We start from the raw sequence: 12,809 nt of genomic DNA on the forward strand, positions 1-12,809 counted from the left end.
ATGAGCAAATTTTACTTTAAAATTTATATAAATACATATAAATATATAAAGAAAGAAATTAAAGGAAGTTGTGATCCAAAGAAAAGATAAGAATCAAAAATTAGGCATTAAAATGGCCTATGTAAATCTTAAGAAGGCTAGTGTCCATGACCAGATTGTAGTAAATTGAGGAATTAAAGAGAGACGAAGAAGAGGACAGTTAGTGTTAGTCTGATGTCAAGTAGCTAGATTAAAAACAGTAGGAAAATGAGTAGTAGCTAGACAGAATTATAAAGGTTGTATTTTGGTTGATTTCATTTTGTTTTTATTATTTTAAAATAAGAAATAAAGAAGCATGTTTATAAGTCAAGTCAGTAACAAAGGAGAAGTTGAAGATAGATAAGACAGTGAGTATATTTATATTTATAAATATATAAACAAAGTTATATAATATATAAACAAAGTTGAAGATAGATAAGGCAGTGAGTATATTTGTATCTGGAATTCCCCAAAGAGTAGTGTCTCACCTGTACTCGGAAATAAGCATACTCATATCCTACTGATTTCTCTTCCACGTCAAACCCGTATATCTGCATGCCTCCTTAGAAGGAGACCTCAACTATACTCCTTCCTGCCTGTCACCTCCATGAGAATGGAGATGGGGGGATACACAGTGTTCCCTACCCTTGTATATTTTGCAGTCCAGCAGAAAAATCTCTCTCTCTCTCTCTCTCTCTCTCTCTCTCTCTCTCTCTCTCTCTCTCTCTCTCTCTCTCTCTCACACACACACACACACACACACACATCTGGTATACCAGGTAAGATGTTATTACGTTCCTGAGGGGAAAAAATTGTTAACAACAACAAAATAATCTTCCATAAGAAGCTTTCAAAATAGTTTCTGAATGAGTACTCTAGAGCTCAAGTACTAAAGAAAGCATAACAGTATTATAATGATAGTGTATTTGCCTGACAAATGTGAGCACATGAATACATCAAAACAGATTATTTACCTTTCTTTTCTTAAGCCTTTGATTCTACATTCCTATGAGAGGAAAACTATCCTGGTCTTATCCTACGAGGATAAACGTGTGCATTAAAATTTTCACTTGCTTAAGTCAATTTTCTATTACAAACGTATTAAGTCTGATATAAGACTTGGACCTAAAATAGTCATCCCAGAGAGTTTGTGGAAGTAGTTTAACCTACAAGGAAAAGAAAATTAGAGCCTGAGTATCCAAGATGGCCTTACTCCAGGGGTTTGCCACTTCCTTGGAATTCTTAGAAAAACAAAACATCTTATGAGCTGCTTTATGGAAACTAATAGACTACCAGAGCATGTTATGCATAATATGTCAGTGATCTCATTCCCTGGCCACAAGATTTAATCTGTGAATAACAATGATTGAAATTAGATGTAAATTTATTACAGTGTTATTGTTAAGTTTCAATAATGTCCAACATGTTAACCTTCCCATACTTTTTCCATTCACTTGCTAAGGAATTAAATATAGTTCAGGGTGCTTTACTATTCTTGTCACTAGAATTAAAAAGTTAGCTCAAAAAGATGAAATGACATTAATATATCCAAAGTATCCACAAACATTTTAAAAAGAAAGGAGACAAAACAGGGATCCCCTGGCTGATTGCATAGATGCCACCCCTAAACCCCATTTTCAACCCTGTAGAAGTTCTAAATATTCAGCATCCCTAGGGTTGCACAGAAAAAATGAAATGCTGGACAAGAAAGAGTATTCAATGGTTTAAAATGCTTTGGAGATTAATTTGAAACTACCACACAAAATTCTGCACTTGAACAATTGGGTGCAGTATTTTTCTTCATCGGTTTGATTGTTTTATCTTTATTTTTTTCAAAGTGGGGGATTTTATTTATTTTTTGAAATATTTAGTGGCATGTTGCCTATAAGATGGTATGTTAAAAAAAAGTGAACATAGGAAAAGCACATAACGCCCAATTCCAATACTGCAAAAGACACAGAACATGAAAGATATCATTCAGAATATTAGAAAGTGTCCTTCTCCTAGTGGTGAAATGATAGTGACCTGTTTTCTCCTCATCATCCTGTATGTATGTCCTGTGTCTGGCAAATTCTCTATGGTGAGCATGCATTACTAATGAAATGCTATATCTTATTATAAAAATTAATATTACATATGAAAGTGCAAAGAAAATGCAAAGTAACCAAAATTCGATGTTACTTTTAAGTTTCAATTATGTTCAACATGTTAACAATCCAATACCTTTTCTGTTCACTTGCTAAGGAAACTTCTGTTCAGCAGGTGCTTTACTGCCTCCTTCACATCCTTGTTTCTGAGACTGTAGATTAAAGGATTCATCATGGGTGTCATCACCCCATAGAACATGGATATGAGTTTATCAGTAGCACCCAGGTCATCTGAATCAAGTGACTCTTTAGATTTGGGCTTCACGTACATGAAGAGGATGGTCCCATAGAATATAATCACCACAGCCAGGTGGGCTGAGCAGGTAGAGAAGGCTTTCTTTCTCCCCTCAGAGGAGCGGAACTTGAGGATGCTGGAAATGATTAATGTATAAGAGACTACAATCAAGAGAAGGGGCATCAGTGCGAACAACGTTGTGGCTATCAGCATAGTGAACTCATTGCCTGAGATGTTAGCACAAGCTAACTTCATGACAGCAAGAATTTCGCAGGAGAAATGATTGATGACATTATTTCTGCAGAATGGCAATTGTACCACTAATGCAGTCTGTACTGCAGAGTTGACAACCCCTGCAAGCCAGGACCCAGCTGCCATGGGCACATAGGAATCCTTGCTCATGATGACAGGATATCGCAGAGGGTTGCAGATGGCCACATAGCGGTCAAAGGCCATCGTGCCCAGGAGCACACACTCTGTTGTTCCCATGGCCAAACCAAGGAACATCTGAACTGCACAGCCAGAGAAGGAAATGGTCTTTCTTTTTGAGAGGAAGCTCACCAACGTGGAGGGGATGGAGGTGGTGGTGTAGCAAATGTCCAGGAAGGAGAGGTTCCCCAGGAAGAAGTACATAGGGGTGTGCAGGTGAGAGTCCAGGATGCTGATTAAAATAAGAGTGCCATTGCCCAGGAGGATGATCACGTACATTATCAAGATCAGGACAAAAAAGAGTAGCTCAAGCCTTGGGTAACCGGAAAGCCCTTTCAGAAAGAATTCTATCAGAATAGTTTGGTTTTCCCATTCCATTTTACTGATTCTCTTCACCTGTGGGAAAACAGAGAATTTTTTAAGAACACATAATATTTTTCTTTCCTATGAAAGTCCATGCACGCCAATGCACAAATGTAAAATCACATGAACCCAATGAGAAGAAGAAAGAAAGGAAGAAAATAAGGAAAGGAACAAAGTAAGGTTCCTAGAGAGAAAAGGAAGAAGTAAAGAAATAATACAATAAAGAAGAAAATAATGATGGAGAAAATATTGTATTGATCTGGGCCATGAAATTTGTGTTTTTCATATATTTTTATTTAACACCATAATATTGTCATCTCAAGGCAAGGAAACCTAAACCAAGAAGGTTTAAGTCTAAAGTCACATAATTAAAATGTAAAGTCTGAGCTCAAACTCAGGCCTGCATCTACCACATACTTAGCTTAGTTTTTTTTTTCTATACACTATAAAGGAATACAAAATATAGTATACTAGAGACTTGTAAACTTACCTTAAAAAGGTATTCTGGCTCCCAACTCAGAATATTTAAAAGTAACATGATGGATATTAATAAATTGAAAGTGTGTCAATCTGTATGGTAAATAGTCAAAAATGAGCACAATCTGTGTTTATTGAGTACCTGATTGCCCCCAAACCAGGTATAATCATGTAAAGTCTAAAAACCTGAAATCTTCCTGTTACACTGCAAATACCTTTCTTCCTCCAAGAGGGAAGAACATTTTCTTAAATTTTATTTTGAACTATCATACAATAAAATATTATAGAGTAAAATGGATTTTCTTCATTTAGTATACACCTCTGAATTTTAAAGCATGCATAGATTTGCATAAGCAGCACCATAAATAGAATACAGTACTGTTTAACCACCTTTAAAAAAAAAAAACCCTCATGCTACTCCTTTATAGTCATCCCTTCTACATACCTAGAAGCCCTGGAAATGAATGATATATTTTCTGCCCCTGTAGCTTTTCCTTTGTCCAAAACATCATATAAATGAAATGCTGCAATATGTAGCCTTTGGGGCCTGGCTTCTTTCACTTAGCACCAAAGGCTGTGAGACTCAGCCAAGTTGTTTGTGTATTGATAATTTGTTTCTTTCTATTGCTTAGTAGAATTCCATAGTATGGATGTACCATGGTTTTTTGTCCTTTCTCTTGTTGAAGGACATTTAAGTTTTTTTCAGTTTGAGGTAATTATGAATCGAGAGGCCATAAAATTTGTTCACAGATTTTTCTGTGAACATAAGTTTTCATCTTTCTACAGTAAATATAAAGCAGTGGGATTCTGGATCCTTTGAGCAGCAGAACATGTTTAAATCTGTGAGACTGTCAACAATTTTCTAGAATGGTATATCGTTTTTGCATTCCCAACCAATGATGTGTGAGAGTTCCAGTTTTTTAGCATCTTCATCAGCACTTGGTAAAGTAAATATTTTTTTTACCCATTCTAATAGGTTGTACTAACAGTTCATCATAGTTTTACTTTGTAATTTCGTAATGGCTAATGATGTTGAATGTTTTCATGTGCTTTATTTGCGATCCTAATATTCTCTTTGATGTTTTATACCCATTTGCATGTTTTATACCCATTTTAATTGGGTTGTTTGTTTACTTATTATTGATTTTTGAGAGTTCTCTTTATATTCTGGATATGAATCTTTTGTGGATTTTACTTGGTTGTTACCTAAGCCCAACCGAGCAAGACTCAAACAAATGCCTGTGACCAAAGAGACATCTTCCAACAGGGAAGTTCTCTGACAGCTCTCACTTTGGGAGATTCTTTAGGAAAATATCTACCGCTCTCATTTATGAATGAGGATACCTTATCTCAAAATGCCTTTGTCTATCCTTTTCAATTTTCTCCTTTGTACCATCTCCTCCACAAATGCACACACATACATCCTAGCAATATCCCTGTCCACAGACACAGGAAACACCCAAGAATCCACTGAAAGTTCTCCAATTCATTCACAAAAGCAAATTTCAGGAAACAAACAAGCAGTTAACACAAAGACCATTTCTTCTTCTTAAGGAAAGTTGGCATATGGCTAAGGTCTGAACTGGATCCTTTGGACCTATTCCAGCCAGTTTTTAACCACCCAGATTTGCCTTTGGCTGTTATAAGGGTGTTTCTCCTTCTATTCTATTTTTTCTTTATTTTCATTTGTTCCTCCCTTTTTACTTTGCAGTACTTTTGTACCCAAAAGATAAATGCTTCTTTTGCTCTAAGCCCCAGATTCACCTTCTCAATGCTAGCTGATAAATAGGGCCACCCAAATTCTGATCCCCTGGCAAATGATGACTGAGACAAGCAGGTGCAATCTCACTGTGATAACCATTGTTCTAACTGCTGCCACCACGCAGCTCACTATTGAGCCACACCTGCTTTGCCCCATGAAAAGAACAGGAGTTTAAATATTAACTCTTCCAGGGCAGGCCACGGTGGCTCAGCAGGCAAGAACGCTTGCCTGGGATGCCAGAGGACCTGGGTTTGATTCCCGGTGCCTGCCCATGTATTAAAAAAAAAAAATACAATTAACTCTTCCAGTTCCTAGCTGTGTGACTTAAGGCGATTTATTTAACTCCTCACCCATAACATGGAGATTTTTATTAGCCACATCATGGGATTCTTGGAGGATAAATAAGATAATGAATATAAAGAACCCGGCTTTTTTTAATTTAACTCATCTCCAACGGAGCTTGTTCTTATCTCAAGCTCTTTTATATTTCTGACATCAATACCTCCCTCCTACTCTATCTTTCAAATTCCATCAATCAGATCAGCTCAGGTATCACCTGATCTCCTCTTAACCAACATGGTCTACTATTTTTCATCATATCCATGACATGACATGGGATGTACATTATACCAATTTCTACTCACATTTTTAGTGAATAGTTTTATGCCATTGTAGCAAATGTCCAGTGGAGTTTAAAAGAAAGAATTCACAGGTTGACATTTTCAAAGAAAAACTATTTTACTTCATTCCTTTAAATTTTTAATATGTGTATGTGCATATGTATTTCACAAATATTATGTCTAAAGTCACCAAAGAAAATAATGAAAAATATTATAAATAATTCCCAAAATACTCAGGCAAACATAACTATAAGAATCAAAATTCTTTCATATTAGCTAAGGACTCATTGCTCCTGTTTTCTTTTTTCATGAATCCTAAATGTATTCAAGAACAAGTAAAAAAGTTTCCAAATAACACTCCTTAGTCAGAGTCTCAAGAACAGACAGTAGAACACTGCTTATTTATGATTAACACTGCATGGACATTTACTAAACTGAAACAAACAGAACTGAATTGGTGCTCAGCGTAAATTTCGAATCAGAATTTTAGTAACACCAGCTTTATAACTTGTATCAGGAGTGCAGTTCTGTTCCTTATTGTGCAGTAACTTCATTGGACCAAGGAGAAATTATACTGTTAGACACATAGACACTTGTAATGCACCGAAGACTATATTCTGACCAAATGCATCTTCATTCTTTTTAAGATAAATTGTAGACATACATCCATCTTTTTCAAATATTCAAATTGCTGTGGATTTGAAACTATACTTTCAGTCAATTTTTTCTCCATTTCTCACTAGCTGAAAAATAATTCTCTTGGAATATTTATTCCTATTCCCTATAGACTCTCTCTAATACAAAAAATCTCATCCCCAAAACTCATGGTTTATTTCAACTCAGTTCAAAGGACAGACCCTTCCCCACTTGGAGTTGCATTAATAAACATATTCAGCAATTACCTCCAAATGGAAGTTCATCTCACCTCCTAGTTTGCAAAAAAACAGCAGCTTGTTTTTCCTTGATCTTCTATTTGCAGTGTTCAACATTTTCCAAAAGGCTGATGAATTTCTTAACAAGGGGTAACCATTGGGGGGCCATAATGTTACGGGACATGTTGTCTGGATAACAATAATGGCACAGGTACCACTTCAAAATTATTTTGAAACCTTTTCTATATAACAGCCAAATATGATTACAAAGAGAGTGTATTTTGGTTTTGCTAGTCAGAAAGGACAATGAATATTGGACAGTTCACTTTCAGAATGTGGCAGATTTCATTTGCCCTTGAAGCCCAGGTGGAAACACTGCCCCATTGTGAAGGCCTGTGATATTCTCCAAAGAATTCGCTCAAGGCTCAGGGAAGTAATTTAAATATTTCTTGCTCTCAGGGATTTCCTTACCTTTCTAAGTTATGACTTCAGATTGCTTCAGGGAAGATGTTCAAAACTTTTGAAATTTCATGACTAATGCCCTAAAGACTTAATTATATTAGACCCATTATTCTATTTCAAATAACCAGTCAGCAGTCTTGAGGATTTTGCTTACTCCATCCTCAATCTCTTATCATCTACTGCTGGTGCTCGTATTCTAAAAGTCTTCTAATGGCTTTGTCAGACTTTTGTTCATACTACACATTTTATTGATAATACAGTAGGAATAACTCACTTAGCTACATTAACTTTTGGTTAATAATAATAATAGCTTTCAAAGTAACAGGCATTGTTATAAGGATTTTACACATTTAATTCTTGCTTATTAAATTAGTAAGAAAAGAGAGGAAGGGTTTTATTGCACAAATAATCTAAAAACACCTACATTTCGTACTGATACTTGGAATTTACAAATGATTATGTGAATTTGACTGGCATTTTGAAATTCACAACAAATGAATTGAAACCCAACAATGAAAACCTATAGGCATCAAACTATTCACTTTTCCTAACAAGCTAATTTGTAACTCCATCTCACTCCACGCTATAGAGATTTCCAAATAATTCACCTAGGCAAATATACCTATTATTCAGATTAAATGACAGAGAAAGAATGATAAATCCCTTCCATCCACAACTCTACATTCTTCAATTTTAAGCCAATAAATATAAATAATATACATAAAACTAGGAGAAAATATGTATAAGTATTAGAAAGTAGAAACTAGCATTATGTAAATTATAAGTTTTCCAATCTTCTGGGAGCCACTATTACGTTGAATACTGGAATATAATTACTCAAGCCTTCCTCAAGAATATGTACAGAATGTTCTGAGTCCGCAAACAGTTTTGGGGATTCCCAAAGGGTATAACTTCTCATTACCATTTGTCACCATCTCCACTTGCTAATGCTCTTTATCAGCTTGCCATCTCAGGCACCTTATCATTACACTACTTTCTGTGAACTGCTTAACCCAAGTATGAGCACAAACCTTTACAATTCTGTAATGATAGAACCTCTAACGCAGGTAAAAGAGACTTGACCAAACATGTGAAGATAATGAGAAAAACATAGCACTGAACAGGAGATAAGTTAAAATTTGATGTTCAATATCATGGTCTGTGAAGTCCATTGATCATCGCTGATCACAAAGAATCCCTTTCTGGCCATCTTTTCAGGTTCTGTCTGTCTCCATGTGGCTAAGTTTCCTTCCCAAGAACAGAATGCTTTACCCATTTCATCTCTCCTCCCTCTCCTTACTTACTCTTTATTCACAGTAAGGAGAGGGAGAGTTTAGGATCCCTCCACTTCAGAAGAGTATTTCAAGATCATGAAATTATTCTTTTAAATTTTTTGACAGCGAAAGCTTGGAAACTATTTTAAAAAAACAAAAAACCTATCTCATTAAAACTACAATATGGGTCATAATTTTATAAAATCAAAGGGTTCATTAAAGTACCCTCTGTCATCACTTAAGATGCAAAATATACTGCAGTTATGTTACCAACATAAAACAAGGCCCTATATTGTTAGGCCCCCTGATCCTGCATCAGAGAAACAAGTCTCTTTGGTTTGGTGAGAAGGTGAGTTTACTGAAGATGCATCATAAGAAACTGGAGGGGAAAAAAAAATCTTTTCTAGACCAGTTCCCAGTGAGAAAGGTAGCCTTAGCTTTTATAGTGTAAACAAACAAAGCAATGGCAAAGGCCCAGAAGAAAGCAGAAAAAAAAGAAAGAAAAAAGAAAAAAAAATACTGAGTAAAAGTCACAGGATTCATTAAAATTGAGCAATGGTTGCCTGCTTCATTTTGTTTGGTCATCATATCCTGTTATCTGGTAGGCTCTTCTCTCTCTGTTGACCATTCAGGCTTTTGATCTTGCCCTGCTCTCTTAAGTAAACTGCTTTTTTCTCAGAATTCCAAAATGTTAAAGAGAAACATGCAATCCATGTGAATATTACAGTTTAAAGCTGTGCTAGTAGCTAGATTACAGCTTATTAGACTTTACTGAAATGCATTAGTTCCATAATGTGCTATAAATATTTATCTGACTTCATGCCCCAAATATTCATTCTGGCTATTTTTTTTCCTTTGTGAAACTTAAAAATGCGACTTTACTTTCGTCCTGCAATATTATTTCTTTTATGGCTTACCTCTATTTGTTTTCATTCCAAAAAAAGGGTTGAGTATGTCATCCCATGTGGAGACCTCATATAGAGAATAAGTTCTACGCGTAGCAGCCTGCAATGACCAGGTCAGCAGTCAATCCTGATGTTGTGACACCTTCCTTTTTTTTTTTTCTGTTGTATGAGGTGCACCTGTGGGGCTCCTCATCCTCCTCCGTCTCCCCTTCCTCTGCCAAGGAGGAATCTATACGGCCCCACACTTTGGGGTCCCATCCCAGAGGAGCTAAAATCCTCCAGACCTGAGGCAACTTGTGGCCTCTGACTCGGGCATGTCTGCACGCCAGAGTCTCTAACTGGTCGTCCACTCTGTGCAAGCAGTCAGGCAGACAGTTCTTTATTTTTGCGTGGGCAAGATACATGTCTCTTTCTAGTTTGAATTCCTCTTCTAGATGGTGGGTTATTATTTAAACACCAGTTTTACCTTTGTGGCCACATATAAGACTCCTAAAAGGGGCCAGGCTATGGCCACCACTACTTGGCTTTTTTTTTTTCTTTTTGCTAAAATTCAGTTGTCCTGCTATCGATTGCAAAACAGTTGATAGCCCCGTGATAGTTTTCAGGGTGTCCCCATACTCTCATGATGGCCCCCATTCATCCAGGAGGGCAGCCACCCCTCCCCAGGTGGATGATATAGACCAGTTTGGGGTTTTCTCCGTGGATACTCCCTTCCTAGAATTCATGTCCACTATGGCCTGCTGTTCTTTTTCTCCTGGCTGCCTAAAATAGTCAAAGGTTAAATTGAGTTAAACAAGTATGAGGATTGACGAAAGCAAAGGTTGGGCAGAGGTGCCAGAATTTCTAAAGTCATCACCAACAGGCTGCTGGCCTTTCTGAATAGAACCAAAAGCAATGTCCCAATGATCCAACCCAGAAGAGAGGGACCAGCAGCTGCAGGGCCCCAGCAGTGACAACACTCCAATCCAGATAGAAAAGTGGCAGGACAACAGGCTTTTTGTGACCAGACCACTTGGGAAGATACCTGGGCCACCAGTAGAGTGGATTAGCAGAAAATAAAATCCCAAAGAGGAAACATGGGGGCATGTTCTGGCTCTAAAACAAATGGGAGAGAGGAAAAAATGGGTAGGAAACCAATCCGAAGCTCACCTGTTGTAATGGGCTCAGTAATTAAGGGATAAATGGATGGTGTGGACCAAAGATGCCCTGTGCTCAGCCTTGTCCTTCTATACAAGGAATCTACAGAAAAAAAGGAAAACTAAAATAGATTTACTACTAAGGAGTTTCAACTCATTTCAGGATAACAAGAGCTAGTGTTATTTCCCAATTACTGTTTTTATCACTTTTGCTGAGGCTGTAAGAACATCTCAGGAAGATTTTAAATGTTTCTGTTTATTTTCAGCCCTTAGACACATACCTCTCTCCTCCTCCGGATTAGTTCTTTTGCTAGTTTACAGCGTGCAGAGATCAGCAAGTCTTCAATCATCATGCCAGAGGCAAGTCTCTTCTTGGCAGGCATTCAAAAACTCAAGAAACTTTCTTGCAGCACCCACTAACATGGCTTGGAATGGAACAGAACAACCTTCCGAGTCTCCCTTAGGCAGTAGGGAAATGCCTCACATTTCCCATAAGATAAAGTACTCCCTGATTCCTTCTTTATCAGGAAGAATCTTCAGCAATCTTCTACTTAGTGAAATAAACAACACTGGAAGTTGGGTTTTTATATATTCCTTTATTACAGGCAAGGAACCTACACTTCAGAAAGAATAAAAACCAATCCAGCATCATTTATGTACTTGTGGTACAACTGATTTGTGCCCTTACCTTTCTATTTCCAAAGCTTTTGTGCGATTTTTTTCCCGCTATGTTGTGACAGAGTATGCCAAAACACTCTTTTCACATATAACTGGGATTCTGATGGAATTAATCGTCTTTGTAATAACTAGATGAGCACATGTTGGAAGCTGAGTTTGGAAGATTACTATTTCCAGTGATTCTAATAAAATAATGTCAGTAATACAAAGAATTAAAAACATAACTCCTTAGCCATCATTTCCCAAAGGGAGTTTCTCTGATGCCCTTATTGGTCCATATTTTTGTTTGTTACACAAAGGCTCATATTTCACTTCGTTTTTAATGAATATGTTTGCAGTTCAGCAGGTATCGGACAGCTGCTTTTACATCTTTATTCCTCAAACTATAGATTATAGGATTCAACATGGGTGTCACTACCCCATAAAACAGGGAAATGAGCTTATCTGAAGCTTGAAACTTGTCTTCCCCATGTAAGTCTTGGGACTTGGGTTTTGCATACATAAAGAAAATGGTACCATAAAATATGATCACCACAGTCAGATGAGAAGAGCAGGTGGAAAAGGCCTTGTGTCTCCCCGTGGCTGATTTCATTCTCAAGATGGTGTAGAGGATGAGCATGTAGGAGAAAAAAATGACCAGCAGTGGAAGAACCAGGAAGACCATATTGGATATCACCATAGTGATAATATTGAGGGATATATCAGCACAAGCCAACTTGAGGACAGCTAAGATTTCACATGTGAAATGATTGATAACATTATTCCCACAGAAAGGCAACTGCATAGCAAGAACTGTTTGCACAATTGAGTTGATTCCACCAGACAACCATGACGTGGAAGCCATCAGCACATACACCATCCTACTCATGATGATGGGGTACCTCAGAGGGTTACAGATGGCCACATAGCGGTCAAAAGCCATCATGCCAAGAAGGAAACACTCTGTTGACCCCATGGCAAATCCGAGGAACATCTGCACTGCACATCCAGAGAAGGAAATGTTTCTTTTCTTTGAGATTAAGCTCACCAGTGTCGAGGGAACAGAGGAGGATGTATAGCAGATATCCAGGAAAGAGAGGTTTCCCAGGAAGAAGTACATGGGGGTGTGAAGACGAGCGTCAAAGATGCTTGCTATGATGAGAACACTGTTGCCAGTAAGAATCACTAGATACATCACTAAAATTAGAAAGAAGTAAATAATCTCGACTTTTGGGTATCCAGAAAGACCAAGAAGAACAAATTCTGATACAAACGTCTGGTTATACTTATCCGAGCTATCCACTTTCATAATTTCAAAGAAAACCTCACAAAAATATATTCACTGCCAAGAAAAAAATGTTAAAAGTTACATGAGCAATCATTATTTTAGAATGGAGTAGAAGGAGTTTGTTTGAAGATCTTACATATTGGTTTCTTTAACCATTGTAAGAT

At 37.1% G+C, this 12,809-nt stretch overlaps 2 protein-coding genes across 3 annotated transcripts in view; both read right to left on the minus strand.

The window, feature by feature from the left end:
- Positions 1-12,809, minus strand: part of LOC143667035 (olfactory receptor 13C9-like) — a 713,098-nt gene that overhangs the window by 66,467 nt on the left and 633,822 nt on the right. Inside the window, exon 3 of one of the 2 annotated variants that reach the window (XR_013167823.1) lies at positions 2,242-3,225. Coding sequence is in view for 1 of the 2 variants with exons in the window: in XM_077140765.1 (XP_076996880.1) it covers positions 2,251-3,207 (957 nt within the window). In the remaining variant the exon portion in view is untranslated. Of the gene's footprint in view, positions 1-1,864; positions 3,226-12,809 lie in introns of those variants that run through there. The other variant, XM_077140765.1, reaches the window with a different exon arrangement.
- Positions 11,698-12,642, minus strand: LOC143659257 (olfactory receptor 13C3). The gene has a single exon (XM_077132024.1). The coding sequence runs from the start codon at positions 12,550-12,552 to the stop codon at positions 11,698-11,700; it is 855 nt and encodes a 284-aa protein (XP_076988139.1). The 5' UTR covers positions 12,553-12,642.

Source organism: Tamandua tetradactyla, chromosome 2, assembly GCF_023851605.1.
Source record: "Tamandua tetradactyla isolate mTamTet1 chromosome 2, mTamTet1.pri, whole genome shotgun sequence".
Lineage (NCBI taxonomy): Eukaryota > Metazoa > Chordata > Mammalia > Pilosa > Myrmecophagidae > Tamandua > Tamandua tetradactyla.

Excerpts from the sequence above, each read along its gene's own strand:
- LOC143659257 (XM_077132024.1), bottom strand. The coding sequence starts at position 12,552 with ATGTATCTAGTGATTCTTACTGGCAACAGTGTTCTCATCATAGCAAGC.